Here is a 14,741-nt window from a genome sequence, read left to right on the forward strand (position 1 = left end):
TTACTTGAAAACATTTTCAACTCTAAAATGTAGCAGCTTCTGAAAATAAATGTATTTTACTATTAGACTTAGCTGAGACCCCAAACCATTCTGCAAAAAGGGATTTATGTTTAAAGACAGTCTGTAACCCTATTTCAAATTGCTAACTTTTTAAGCTTATTGTTTTTCCTACCTAAAACTTGCAGTGTAGGAAGGTGAGGGGGAACAAGGCATTATTTTGTCAAGTGAACCCTAAATTATCTAGACCATTTACTTTTTTTTTTTTTTTTAAAAAGGATCCTTTTTATACCTCTAAAAGTGTTTGCTGTAGGAAAAAAAAGGCTTTCGTTTTGTTTTTAGGTAAATTCAAATTGTTCAGTTTAGACAAGCAGAACGTTTCCATCCTTTTATCCTACTTAATGTATTTTTTCAAATCTCTGCTGTGAGATTCTCTGCAGCTGATGCTGCTACAGTGTAAAACGAACAGAACAATCATTCAGGAAAAGGTGCATGGGTTTGCATTCATCCTACCACTGAGGAATTTTACTCTCTTATAAAAATTATGTTAATGAAAAGCTCCCCTTATTGCACTCCCCACCACCACTTATTCCCAAATCCTGAGGATGTGGGGAAATGTTTGCTTTTACAGGGGTGTCATTAGCAATGAATGTGCTTATGTGGTGCCTAGCGGAAGCTGAATCAATTTTAAAATGCTCTCCTTTTTCTCACCCTCCCCACTCCCTGTACACCTACCCCCCCCTTGCCTCTTGTTTTCCTAGACACAGTGCCAACATCAATCTCCATCGTAAACTGTTGACCAAAGAACTCGATGACATGGGCCTGGACTCATCGCAGCCCTCCCTTAGCAAGGACCTCCGGGATGAATTTTTGATGAAGATCTATGGTGCCCAGCACCCCTTGGGGCTCGACGTCAGGGAAGACGCCTCCTCTCCCGCGGGGACAGAAGACTCCCACCTGAACGGGTACGGGAGGGGCATGGCGGAGGACTACATGGTCCTGGACTTGAGCACCACCTCCAGCCTCCAGTCCAGCAGCAGCATCCATTCCTCCAGAGAATCCGACGCAGGCAGCGACGAGGGGATCCTCCTGGATGACATCGACGGGGCGAGTGACAGTGGGGAGTCGGCACACAAGGCCGAGGTCCCCACCCTCGCTGGCAGCCTCGGGGCTGACGTTTCAGGATCTCTGATGTTCAACAGCTTGTCCGGGAGCCATGGTGGGATCATGTGCAACATTTGCCACAAGATGTACAGCAACAAGGGGACCCTGCGAGTGCACTACAAAACCGTGCATTTGCGAGAAATGCACAAGTGCAAAGTCCCCGGTTGCAATATGATGTTCTCCTCTGTGCGAAGCCGGAATCGGCACAGTCAGAACCCTAATCTCCACAAAAACATTCCCTTCACTTCGGTAGATTAGTCTCAGAAAAGACACTACAAATGCCAGCTCTCACCAGATGGCCTACGTATTTGAACTGCCATAGTCAGTGTGTGCTTGTGTACTTGGGATGGTGTGTGTGTATATGTGTGCGTATACACATGTATGCCTCTGTGTCTACATATATATATATATATATATATATATATACACACACACACGTTTTCTTTTCTTTAGATACAAAAAGATAAACACTAGGTGCTTTTGAAGTTTTTTTTCTCTTTTTCCTTTATAGGTCGGATCTTTCATTTGGGGGTGAAAACAAAGTACCCTTTAAACACATATACACACATAAAAGCGTGCAACTAGCCCAAATTTTGACAGAATAATAATTCCTGGTCCTCTCCAGAGAGACAATTTGTTGTACCCATGACTGTTGCCTGCAAACAAATAAAAGGGAGAAAAAAAAAAGAAACAAAAAAGGAACTCCTTATAGTTGTCTTTTGTGAACTTTAAGGTTTTGAGAGAATCTTCAATTAAAGCATGGCAGATTCACCTGTAAATATTTAGCCTTGAGAGGCCAATGATGTAAAACAGTTGTATTGATGGTTGTTTAACTCTTTTGTTTAATTTTTTACAGTTACATCAGCTGTTAGATATACAGGAAAAAAATAGTTTGCTGGCTAGCTCTATTCATTTATGTTAGCATTAATGCACACTTTTTAAGGAAAAAAAAAACCATGGTCTTGTTTTTACTACCTGCTAGATATAGTGATAAAGAGGTGCTGGCATGCCTTACAGCACAGATCTGATTTTTTAAAATGTCCTGTACTAGTACATAAATCCAGTCATGCACTTTTTTTCATACACTACAAGGGGATGTGTAATATCCATGCTTCTTTTTTATCCTTAAACTATTGCCATACTTCAAGTAAGTGTCTTTTTAAAAAAATTCACTTGTATAAAAATGGTCTGGTCAGTATAGGGCACAAATGCCAAACAAAAGTATTAGTGTTAACACAAAACTGCCAACTTTGCACAAGTTTCCAGAAAAGAAAATACAATTAGTCACTCAACATAACCACAGGCCAATTTGTCGGCCACCAGAAAACCGCTTTAGAAAAAAAACACTTGGTGATTCAAGTGCCGAATGTTATTACAATCAACACTGCAACCTTCTTGCTTATATGTTAAGTTACATAAAAGGAAAACAAAATTATGTGGTGTGAAACAGCTAAGGCATTTATTCTTTAGAGGCTGGATAATATTTCAGGATACAAAAGCCCAAATTACTCACTATGGAACAAAGCTGAATCCAGTAAAAAGAGTTGAGCTCTCATTCGCAAGGACCTAACCCTTAATCCTTTAAAAAGAAAAAGTCTGAACTGGGTTGGTCTGTTGTGTGGCTATGTAATTTACTGCACGTTCTGCAGTAGTACTCTGATTCAGGCTAGTTTGATAGACAAAATCAAAGACCTTTAACAGCGGCAGCAGCAGTACTTGGAAGCTTTGCAAACATGTGCTGAACTTGAACTAAGCAACACTCCTTTCTGAAAAGCCAGAAGAAGGGGGTTTAAAATAGGATCTCTCACTGTTTAGTGTTTTGTGTTTCCCCACACGATTTGTCAGAGAGAAATGAAAGCAAGCCTGAAACCAAGCAATCGAGAGTGAGAAAGAGGAGGGGAGAGGATTCTCCAAACCTTTTTTGTTGTGTTTTGTTTTGTTTTGTTTCCGATGTTTACACATGTTGCCTGAGCTGGTTTACCACATCAGCAGCCTCAGCTACCACAACATACTGACTAAATGATGATATTTACTCAAGTTCAGTCTGCAGCCAAAACCATTAGGGTGTGAGTTGCAGACTGTGTTTTGTTGTCTTTTTTTTTTTTTTTTTAAGTGGAGGGGGGAAAAAAGAGATAAACAAGGAATATTTTGTCAAACAGTACACAGTAATTTAAAGAGAATGTATTTCTTTTCTGCATTTAAGGGCCTCAAACATTTCTCCCAGCAGTCTAAAAGTTAGAAATACCCACTTTGTCTTAACTTTTAATGTTATTTCCATTTTTCATACGTTTTGTGATTTTTTTCTAGGTTCACATCAGCATTCACTTCCGTTAGTTAAATTTGCCAAAGGAAACTGTTAATATGTTTCTCTTTTTATTATTCCTGTAGGATTTATCGTACCTCACAGTATTTATTGTTTCCAAAAATAAGCATCATTAGTTGAGGATTCAGAATTCTTCTTTGTGAAAATTTCACAAATGATAGATTCTTAAAGATAAGCTAGATGTGTCTAGGGGCTTTATCTTTTCATCTTCAGAGCATGCTATGGGGTTCATTTAATTCTTCATTTGTTCTACAGTGAGGAGAGACCAAAAGTATTTGCAGTACAAAAGAAATTATATCAGACACTATGTCTGTTAAATGACAAATGTTTACGGTGAAAAAAGCTGAGGAATTAGTGCTAACCATTTTTGTTTTCTTGTACCTTTGAATTCCCCAAAGTCTTAATTGCTTTATTTTGGTGTTGTGTTAAATTGAATAGACAGAGATGTTTACCTTTGTTTGTTTTATACCATATAAGACTCTGTACAGTATGTTTGTGAACGACTGAACTAGAATAATGAAAGTTTGTTTGAAAACATTTTGGTTCTCTTAGCGTTCTCTGTGTTGCTGCTGTTGCCCTATTATCCAAATGATTCGATTCCAAAAGAGTGGGAAAAAATATTTTTGGTATCCCAACAAAAGATTATGGAAACACTGGCTTTGGGAGTGTGCGTAGACTAAATGACACTTTGTTTTATGAAAATAACAAAATTTAAGCCATTTTTAACAGTTACACTCTAGGTTGAAATATTAGAACTCATCTTGTACAAAAATCAGTGTTTACTGTTTAATTTAATGTCAACTAAAAGGTCAAAGAGCCCTAATGAGTGAATTACATAGCTGTCAGCAGGTCACAGCAAACGAACCAGGCTTAGAACAAATGTTTGTTACTTGCCACAAACCAGGCTAGTGTGGATAGCCAGTTAGAACAACCCCAGAAGTAACAAGATTCTCAAGGTAGAAGTTCCCTTGCTCAGAGCATGAATGTGTTCACCTGCCTTTTGTTGGAGAAATGGCAGTGAGTCCTGGACAACTTGCCCTTTTTGAGTCTCTCCCCTTTGCTACTATTGTGCCTCAGGTGCCCACATGTTATGGTGGCCTTCTAAGTGGGTGTGTAACATTTTCCAATTTAAAGCCTATTTGCTTAAAAGGGACAGGGGGAGTTGACAGAAGTGGTCCATAAGATGGAGAATCATGAAATGTACATTTCTTTTAGTCCCCCAGGGTTGCTTGTCCTTGGGTGTGTGCCTGAGTGCATTGTTTGGACTTAACTCTAAATCTAGTTAAGATGGTGATCTCAAGGCTTATCTGCAAATGGGAAGGATAAAGAGATCAGCATTTTAATCACTGAGCCCTTCATCTTTGCCCACTCATACTCATTTCTTTTTTCATAGGAGTTTCCTATTGTGAAACAGGTTCTGTTCAGCTGCATCCACTCTATGCCTGCTGAAAAAGGAATAGGAATGCAGCTTTTTTATCCAAGCAGCCTTTTCCCATTTGATTGATTTTAACCAGCATTTTGTCACAGGTACAAAATTGGGCAGTATTATTAACGTGCATGTTTGCTAGGTGGTGTTGAAATGTACTGTTTTGATCATTTTAAACTATGTGTTTGTAAATATCAGAAAGGCTTAGTCTGCTTTAGGGAGTATCTGTGTGTTATGGAGGGGAACGACACAGAGCAAGAATGGATAATTTGGTTTTAAAAATGTGACAAAAAGCGGGACATTCTTTGTTCTGCTATAAATTGTATTGAAATAAGTCAATGCATTTCAGATCTTAGTCTGGCCGCCCAGTTCAGCCTGATGCCTTTTAAAGGTTTCAAGGTGTTAATGTTTTCCTTCTCAAGGTGACAAACATCTTTTGAAATTGCTTTTAGCACAATGGCGCCACTGTCCTTGTAGTGTAATTTCTTTGGTCATGAATTTCTAGGCCCTTCCAGTAAGAGGAGAAAGGCACTTAACTGGTCAATAGCCTGTTAGTATATACATTGCTCTTAAAAATTAAAAAAAAAAAAGCAAGCTTTGAATATATCAAGAATGGGCTGGCTCTTCCAGAGGCATTATCCTCATTTTACTCAGGGGAAACCATGCGCTAGGTTCCCACCAAATAAAAAGTGACCTTTTGTTCCCCTTCCTCTGTACACACCCCTGACATGTGCCAAGCAAATGAGAAAGGGGGCCCTTGGCAATTAAAACAGAAAGAAGCCAGTAATCAGATTGAGACGGACATGCTGCTAACTGCCAACAGTTGACCTGAGCAGTCCTAACTTGCACTTGGTCTTTAGCGTTGGGTTAGTTTGACTAACAGAGCGAATAAAGTTCAGCCCTCGTAAGACACGCTCCATCTGCTGTCATCAGAAACAGATCATCTGGAAGAAACCTTCTTTGATCCTGTGGACACACTCCTTTTCTTGAACTTTTCAAAATTATGACAAATTTCAGGGTTTTTAAAAATCACTTAGATTCCCCCAAACTTGGAATATTTAGAGGATTTTGCTTTTCCCTCTCATTCTTTGTCTAATGGGAGGGGTCTAAATGAGTACGGAGGGCAATAAAAGGCAGGTGCCAAAGAGACTGGAGGGAATCATGGTTTTTTAAAGCAGAGTGAGGGACATTAAGTAGAGGATTCGTACCTGCCCTGGCTTGAAGGTAACCAGAAAAGAAAATAGTGAAGGCACTGAAACGGTCACGAGAAAAGTCCGGTGCAGCTCAGCCTAGTAGCCAGTGAGAGCACATCGATGCAGTGCCCCCCAGAGCTCCCCATGACCAGGTGCATCACCGAACCCCAGTCTGAGGAGGGAGGGAGAAAGAAAGGAAGGCTGCTGCCTGGAATAGCTCAAGTCCCTTTCAGATCACGGGAGCCAACTAGGGCAGTTGTGGAGGGGGTGTTCTTTTTTTCTTTTCTTTCTTGTTTTTGGAGTGGGAAGTGATGCTACAGAGTCCCTTAGGGAACAAAACGATCCATTGGGTCAACTAGGTCCTAGAAAAGTCCAATGGTCAAACCAAGCTCTAGTTGTGACAAGTGGAGTTGAAGGGCATGGTAGCCAGCAGGGATCTGTTCTTTCTCCATCATTACTGTGGCTTGCCCCCGTAGCCGTGGTTGTAATGCTATGTGGCTCAAAATCTCTTGATCAAAATGTGAGCTCATTCACCTTTCTACGAAGCATAAAAGTAACTTTTCTGTTTTCATATTTTCCCTCCAAGCTGAACTGTGTGTGGTAGGTAGCCTTGCTTATGTTAGCATTAAGGCCATATCTGCTCTGTCCTAAACGTATTTCCCTATTTCCTATAGTTGGAGAGTTGCTCACTGTAAACATTAATTTTCCGTTAGTGTTACGTAAACCCAGCTGTAAAACTGACGAGTGCATTAATCTAGCATCACTCTTGCCCAGACACCCATCCTTTCCTGTGTCCTCCCACCATCCTCATTTTTCCCACATTTTGCACAAAAATGATGTTTATGGTCATTCGGCAATAACTGGACATCAAATAGCGTCTTTTTGGCATTTGTTGAAAAATCCAAATGCCTAATAACAGGGGGTTTAAAAAAAACCTAAGCATTTTTACAAGTACACTGAATTGGATCAGCGTTATTGTTCATTATAATGCTATATATTTTTTGAAGTAACGTACTATAGTTGTCATAAAACTATCTTTATTCTCCTCTGAAGTGTTGTAAACTCACTTGACCTTTACTGCAAAAAAATTTTTTTTTCTATATAGTGTATCAAGACAAGGCTTAGTTTGTAACAAATAGTGGAGGGTTACAAAAGAGGAAGGGAAAAAGCCAGGCTGAGCATCGAGAAGCTTCAGTTCAATTTCACCTCATATCTTTCTAATAACTTACTTGTCACTTTATTACCTTCCAGTAATGTGAACGCTGCTGACAAGACTGTCACACTAACAGCAGACAACACCCTCTCTGCTTCAGCTCCAGCTCTCCTGGCTACTTATTGCCCTGGCCCTGAAGGGACACAAACTAATAGTGTGCTTTCCAGTTCAGCACTTGGCCATCAAATATAAAAGGATGCGTAATTGCCTGTTTATCCCTTGTGAAGGGGAAATTGAGTACAAGGGCTAGGCTTTCCCACTGAGTTCCCTGATGTACACACATTCACAGTCTCTCTCTCTCTCTCTCCCTCCCCCGCCCCTTTCTCTCTCCCCCTACCTTCTCCTCCCATCACATAAGCCCGCACACACACCCACTAAACTGTATCTTTGGTAAGCCCAAAGCTGCCTCAAGGTGCCCTCTCCAGCTATTAAGTGGACAGTAACAAGACTACTTCTTAAGGGTCAGTAGAGAGATGCTGACTTTGATGGCATTCTTTTGAGTCTTTGGAAACTTAAGTATTGCAATTCCAAGCCCGTGCATTTTGGGAGTACTGGGTCTGGCCCTATAATTAGAGCACAGTTTCTGCAAGTCAGTGACAAAAGTGGTATTAGATCACCCCATATTCTGTAAGGAAAGCATTAAAATGTTTTTCCTCCCCTTCAAAAAGTGCACGTGTTGTAACAAATTGGTTGTGTGTGATGGTAAAAAAAAAAAAAAAAAAAAAATTTTTTTTTTTTTTTAGTTTTGACACCCAACTGTTAGTCTAAATGAACACGTGTCTTGCCATGAGAACCTCCAAATCCATAGTGTAACAAGACAAGTTCACCTTTGTTTTGTTTAATTGGACTGACAATCTGAAAAAAATAATAAGGCATGGGGACTTTGACTTGAATCACTAAAACAGAGACCACTCTATACGTAAAAGTAAATTCTCCACTTTGGGAAAATTTTGGTAAGCACAAGTGCATGAGCTTTACAAAATCAAGTGACTAGGGGACAAAAGGTACAAAGGAAGATCACGTGAAAGTGTTATCTTCCCAAACATCTTGAGCCTAAATAGCGTGTAGGTATTGGCTGCTATTTTTGTATGTTAAACTGCTTAAAGGATGGTAAAAGGTGGCTAGTTGGTGGCTGAATGAAGTGCAAGATCTCTGTGTGCATCTTCCTTGCGGAACTAGGGGACTCCATGCTTCCTTCTAACCGTCCAGCAGCAGGTCTGTTAGAAGCTGATGACCGCCCCCCCCCAACCCCGCTTTGAACAGTCACATTTCAAATCTATTTGTCAACCAAATAAGATACAGGTGGGTGTCATCTTTGATACAAACTTCTGGAAAGAGAAAAGTGGCAGATTTAGAGACAGACGACTTACCAGGTCTGTGTTGACAAACCCGTGCTAAAATAATTGCATTAACCAGGGTGAGGACTGGGAAGAAAAGCACTTTGAGTAAGGATTCTTGGGGTCAGAGAAAAAGCAGTTGATTTTTTTTTTAAGTTCCCCCAGTATGTATATATTACAATCATTTAGCAAACATCTTAAGAGAATCTTAATTAAAAATTCAGCTGCCAAAATTGCACAGATTCTGCTAATATGAGTTTTCCCCCACCCTTTAAATAACAGGGATGCTTAAGGACAGTTCTAATTATTTTAATGTGTTTCTAGCTTCCTTTTTTTTTAAAGACTCTTTGAAGGGAAGGAAGAGCAGAAAAAGGTATTTTAACAAGAATGGAGAGAAGTAGATAGTATAAAACTATATTTCTTGAAGAGAGAATATCTAAGCATTATACCGAGACTTTATAAGGCTTCCTGTTGCCAAATGTGATGCTGAAATAATGCACAAGTAAGATGGCAAATCGATCCATTATGAACCGGCTCTGCCCACTTCTGTTACGGAATGCAAGGATTGAGAGGTGACTCGGGGCGGGGGGGGGACCCTGGATGTGTGCGAGAGCTCCACTCATCTGGCCCTGGAAATGCTTTCCACAAGAAGGGGAGAAAAGCCCAGCCCTCTTGGTAGTCCCCCGCTGCAAGGTGAGCTGACCTGGCACTGTTTCCACAGGAGACAGGCTGCCCGTCCTTTCCATGCTAGGAGACAAAGCATCCCCCTGCCCTGCCTGTGAATCAGTGCCATAGCCATGAGAAGCGTTGATTCATGAGGTATGATGCTCTTGACTCCCAGACAATGTGCTGAGTTAGTAGGTTCACTTGAGATGCACAAACCAAGGTTGATTTTTTTTTTCATTTAGTACTCAATTTGGAGCATTTTGCATGTCTTTGTACAGAGTAATCCATTCCTCTCATTGCCCATCTTAATCTCCCCTGACTTTTCCATTATCTCTCCACCCCTGCCCTTTCTTCTTCTCATCTCACCCACCCCTTAAAAAAATTCTTTTCTGAAGCAAGAAGGTAGAACACTCCCTCCCTCACCCGGATGTTGATGGCTTTGGAAACGTTTGTGTGTTCTACCCTGTCCAGGGTTTACATAACGTGGATTAAGTGAATGAGATGTTCTAGCATTATATATTAAGCTTATATGACTAAGATTTATAATATATGGTGCTCTCACTTTCCTGTGCAAACTTTGGTTCAGCTGCCCTGCAGAAAAGTCTTACCATTTTCCTACCAGTGCCAGTATGAACAAGGGCAGGATTGCTAAACATGAGTATCTGGAGGTCTGAGGGGTGAGGGAAGGCAGAGAAACCAGGAGAAGACTTTGGTCTGAGGCCTCCCTGGGCCTTTCCTCAAAGGTGGAGGTGAGTCGGGGCTTCAGGAAAGAAAGCTCTCCGTTCTCTACTGCTCGTCAGGGACTAGGCCTTTTAGAACGAGCAAGATCCCTCACCTGGTTGAGAGAACACCTAACTGTCTTATTCACCCCAAACCCACTGGTGTGTCTCGCTAACAAAACCATTTGACTCAACCTGCCTATTTGACAGCAAAATTGGCCAAAGGGAATTGAAATATCTTAAGGAAAAGAATTTTCTCCAAGATATGTCCTCTCCCTCCTCCCAGAGTTTGGGGGTTTATGCTTTTTTCATTTCTCTTCTCCTCTGCATCAAACCAGCCTCTCTGCTCAGCCTGCCACAGAACCAAAGTTTGCACTACAAAAGGGAGTAGCACTGAGGGACGGGGACAGCTTGCATCACCCTGATCTAATCATTGTGACGTCGGTAGCTTCGTAAATACTGTATGTACCTTGAACAAGGGTTTTGTTTTTGTTTCGTTTTTGGTTTTGCTTTTCGGTTTGTTTTTATTAGTAGTCTGAGGGAATTAAAAGTTTTTATTTGCTATTTCTTTTGTTGTATTTTCTGTACTATAACTGTCTACAGTATGTCTTTTGCATAAAATGCATAAGGGTTTGGGGATGTAAATGGAATTTTATTCATATTTTGTCCAAATACCTCTTGTAATTTGTATCAAAATTCTTGTACAATTTTTATATTAAAGATTTATCACTGATCTCTTCTTACCTTCTTGATTTGAAGAAACTTCAACAAACTCCAAGAGACCTTTATAAAACACACCTAGAAACACTTCAGCCCACATCGTGGCTCACCCTTATTTAAGCACACTTGTTGGATAACTCAGTCTTCATTTTGGACTGAATTATGGTATTACTGAATTCACTTCTCAGGAAGATCAAACTCATCTCTTGCTCAGATGGCAAAGCTGAGTCAGAGCTACGGAGATCCTAGCCAGTCCCGATGCAACCCAGCAAACACTGACTGAGTCTTTTCTCACTAAAGCTATCCCTTTGGGGATGCTTTTCCAGTGTCTCTCAAGAATTTCTTTTCCCCAAAGCCTTGGCACAAGCTCTTTTAAGGAAAGGAAGACCTTAGGTATCTTTGCCCCTTGGCTTTCTGCAAATAGCTTCCACCTTGACCCTGTGAAATTTGTGGACAGCAGCCAACAGGATGAGGACTATATATATTTTTTTTTCATGCTAGATACTTGTGTTTCAGTTTATATTCTCTTGACAGTGGTTTTCTGCAGACTGTGCTTGTTATCATCTAGAAATAAAACTAGCAGATGGAAAGATGTTATCATCTAGAAATATAACTAGCAGATGACATCTCCTGTCATACTGCTTGAGGCCAATGGGAAGAGGCACATAGGGTGCTTCTGACTCAGCAACTGTTTCATATTACCCCACCTTTTAAACCAATTCTAGCTAAACATTAAGCTAACCCAGACTATAACTTCTGCTGGAGTCTCCCTTCCAATGTAGTATTTCCTGTTCTCCGTCCCTGGAGCCACACTTATCCAAGTCTCCCCAGCTTGTACCACCCCCTTCTCCCATTTCCTCTGGCCTCCGACCCAGAGAAACAAGCTACCCAGACTCTCTAGCAACCCCCTTGGCCCCAGGCCTCTGGCCAGCAAGGGACTGGACAGGCTGCTTGTACCTGTCTGGCTGTCATCAGACCCACAGAAAGGAACTGTCCAGCCAGCTTCAGGTACCACTGACTGAGGGTCCCACTCAAGGTAGCAAAGGTGCTGACCACCAAGCATTGACGGCGAGCAGGGGAGCCCCCCCCACCGATTTCCTCTGAGCACCCACAGACGGTTTTGGGGGTGAGAGCGAAGAAATGAAAGGTGAAACAATTTGGGGGAAGTCAACCTCCACTGAGGCATGTGGTTATTAAATGTTACGGACGTGTTAACGCACCCCTACAGGGAATCCAAGCATAATTATGATCTTTTCATCAGTCATAACATGTCTGTAATTGGCAAGAATCCTCCCTCAAACAGCTCCTTCTTTAAAAAAAATTGTTTTAAATGTTATTAAATGGTGGAAATCCTCCTTTTTAGCGAAGAGGCACCCATGAATTCAACTCTTGGCACAAAGTTAATCAGAGCTGCCTGGGTTGCGGCCAGTGGCTCTTCTGAGCCACTGGAAGACTTGCCGTCTGCTAGTCTGCCCCGTGTCAGTTGACAGTATGACAGTAGATTAAGTGCTACTAATTTAATAAAGCTGCTCTGAGGATGGACCCGATCTATCAATGAAGACCAGAGATGATCTCATGGCTGGGAGCTCGGGAGGGGCGGCTGAGAATATCGAAGTGCCTCAAGTAATACTGGGGGGAAATCTATCGATCCTCTGTAAGGTGCAGTTATTTTTAGTCACCTGACTCTCAGGCACCCAATCATTATCCATATTCATCAGAGACATATAATGAACAGAGGTATTGATTAGCAGGGGTAGCTGAAGAGATTTCCCAACAGTGCTAGTTCACACTGATAAGTCTCCAATGGGAATACAAGCCATGCAGCCCTAGAACATAACTTACTCTGTTCTAGGTCCTTCCATCGATTTTATTTTGGGGGGAGTAGGGGAAGGAGGGAGAGACAGTCTTGCACACAGTGGTGCTCCCTTGACCTTTCCCTGAAACCTTCCTTGAAAAAACGAGAAAACCAACGCACTACAACAGTCAACAAGTACGCAGTCCTGCTCCAAGTTGCCTGCTTCTCTCCAGGCTGGCTGTCCTACCTCATCTCTGTTTGCTGTGTGTGTTATCTTGATTTATAGAGATGTGCTCAAAGCTGGGATGTGCCAGTCAGAGCTCAGAGCCATCAGGCAGACGAAGCCTTTTCCCTCCCCTAAAGATCAACATATGGCTTCAGGAAATTATCGTGTTAGGCTAATTGCACCAAGTTGGCATGGTAGGAGCGTAATGAGTCCCGGTTTCAGCACACTGACCCCAAACCCAGTGATACCAGCGCAGAGTAACTTTCCAAGCATTTTGCCTCATGGCAGGAAACCTCATTGAGCTGCTGTTTACAAAAGGCATTTGGTTCCATTTCTAGCGTGCGCCCTGATCCTGCACTGCATGCTCCAATCGTACAAGGGAGTTTGCTGTGCGGTTCAGGTGAGCGCTTGTCCTTCCAGAGAACTAGTGGTGACCCACAGGCCACAACCATCAGAAGCCATGTTTTGCCTGACGGGTAACTAGAAACCGTTATGAAAATGCTGATAGGTAACTAGAAACCATTAAACCCCAGGGAGGAAAAAAACTGTAAAGGATTAACACAAGGACAGCTGTAAAAAAATAAATCTCAAATGCATCATTAGAAACCAGAAATGCACAAAGTCCAACTGTCTGTCATCCACACTGGATATTAGCAACACTTGACTTGGATATTAATGAAATGCTGACGGAACCTGAAGTCACCTCTTAACCACTGAAGCTGGAAGCAAGTTTCTCTTTGCTCCAGTCTCTTACCTGAGTCCAGGGTTTTGATGACGTTCAATTTCATTTGCCTCCGATTATTCTTGCCAGCGTGCCTTAAGCAGTCTTACCTTGGCCAGCAGACTTGTTCACCTTCAAGTCCAGGACAGGTCCAGCCTCTCCTTGGACTTTAGACTTTTGTATGTACCGCCTTCAGCCTTTTCTTTGCCCGACTTTATTCTCTTCATCATAATGTTCAGTTCAATTTCTGTTTTCTTGGCTGAAACAATTAAAAAAAATCAGTTCAATATATTTTGATCCTCTGGGATTAGACTGTACCTTAACTTCTTTCCAAATGTAAGAACTTATAGGGAAAAAAATATCAAAGATTTCAATAATTTTAAATCCCAAGTTCAGTGCATTGTGCAGCAACTTCAAGTTTTTGGAATGCTCCAAAAAAAAATAGTCATAAGCAATTGAATTTGGACGTTATCAAGGTTTGGGGCATATGCTGTGTGAGGGGATTTTAAATTATTAGGCCACTTCCAGGTTTTAGAGAGATTCATTTTTATAAATGTAAGTGCTATTAACAATCCAAAGCACTCTCATAATTCCCCATCTTTGTTCTTCCCCGATCTCAATTTCAATTTTTTTAAGATTTTTTTCTTAAGTGGAGAATTTCCTTCCCAAGTTTCACAAAGTAATTTGCAGACTGAAAACAAGACACTTATTTGATTATTTTCAGATGTCACATCAATTGGTCTTGAGCAGAAAGTAATCCTGCAAGATGTTATGCTTTATGCTTTCTGTTCTTTCATAAACCACAAACCTGTGTGTTTGAAAATATGTCTCTTTCCAAAAAAGCCCTCAGCCACACCCACAGAGTGCACATGTGAGGACGGCTTCAGGCTCATACACAGACATGCCTTTTCAAGGAAGCAACAAAGTCCACTCACTTCACAGATCTACTGTGAGTGTAAGCAGAGAGTGGGAGAAAAAGCCAGGGTGAAATCCAGCAAGTTGTGTCTAGCAGGGAATTGTGTTCTCAACACTTCAAAGATGGGCTGTTTATCTAACCCTCATAGTTTGTGGTACATAGTAGGTGATCAGTGCTCATTCATAGAATAAATGAGTACAGTAAATGGGGACTAGAGGTGGGTGGATGGAGCCCTTTGTTAAATGCCAAAGTCAGAGCCAGCCTTAAGATTAGGCAAAGGTGAAGGCTGCCATGCCTGCGTAGAATGCAGGCATCAGCTATTTGA

At 41.4% G+C, this 14,741-nt stretch overlaps 1 protein-coding gene across 12 annotated transcripts in view; it reads left to right on the forward strand.

The window, feature by feature from the left end:
* Positions 1-10,745, forward strand: part of BNC2 (basonuclin zinc finger protein 2) — a 429,706-nt gene extending 418,961 nt beyond the window's left edge. For 8 of the 12 annotated variants that reach the window (XM_081238148.1, XM_081238152.1, XM_081238153.1 and 5 more), the window contains one exon: positions 759-10,745. In XM_081238148.1, the coding sequence (XP_081094274.1) occupies positions 759-1,419 (661 nt within the window). In that variant the 3' untranslated portion in view covers positions 1,420-10,745. The remainder of the gene's footprint in view (positions 1-758) is intronic. The other 4 variants (XM_081238149.1, XM_081238151.1, XM_081238159.1 and 1 more) reach the window with 3 other exon arrangements.
* The last annotated feature ends 3,996 nt before the right edge of the window (positions 10,746-14,741 follow it).

The sequence above is a fragment of the Mesoplodon bidens genome, assembly GCF_964165515.1.
Source record: "Mesoplodon bidens genome assembly, chromosome: 6".
NCBI lineage: Eukaryota > Metazoa > Chordata > Mammalia > Artiodactyla > Ziphiidae > Mesoplodon > Mesoplodon bidens.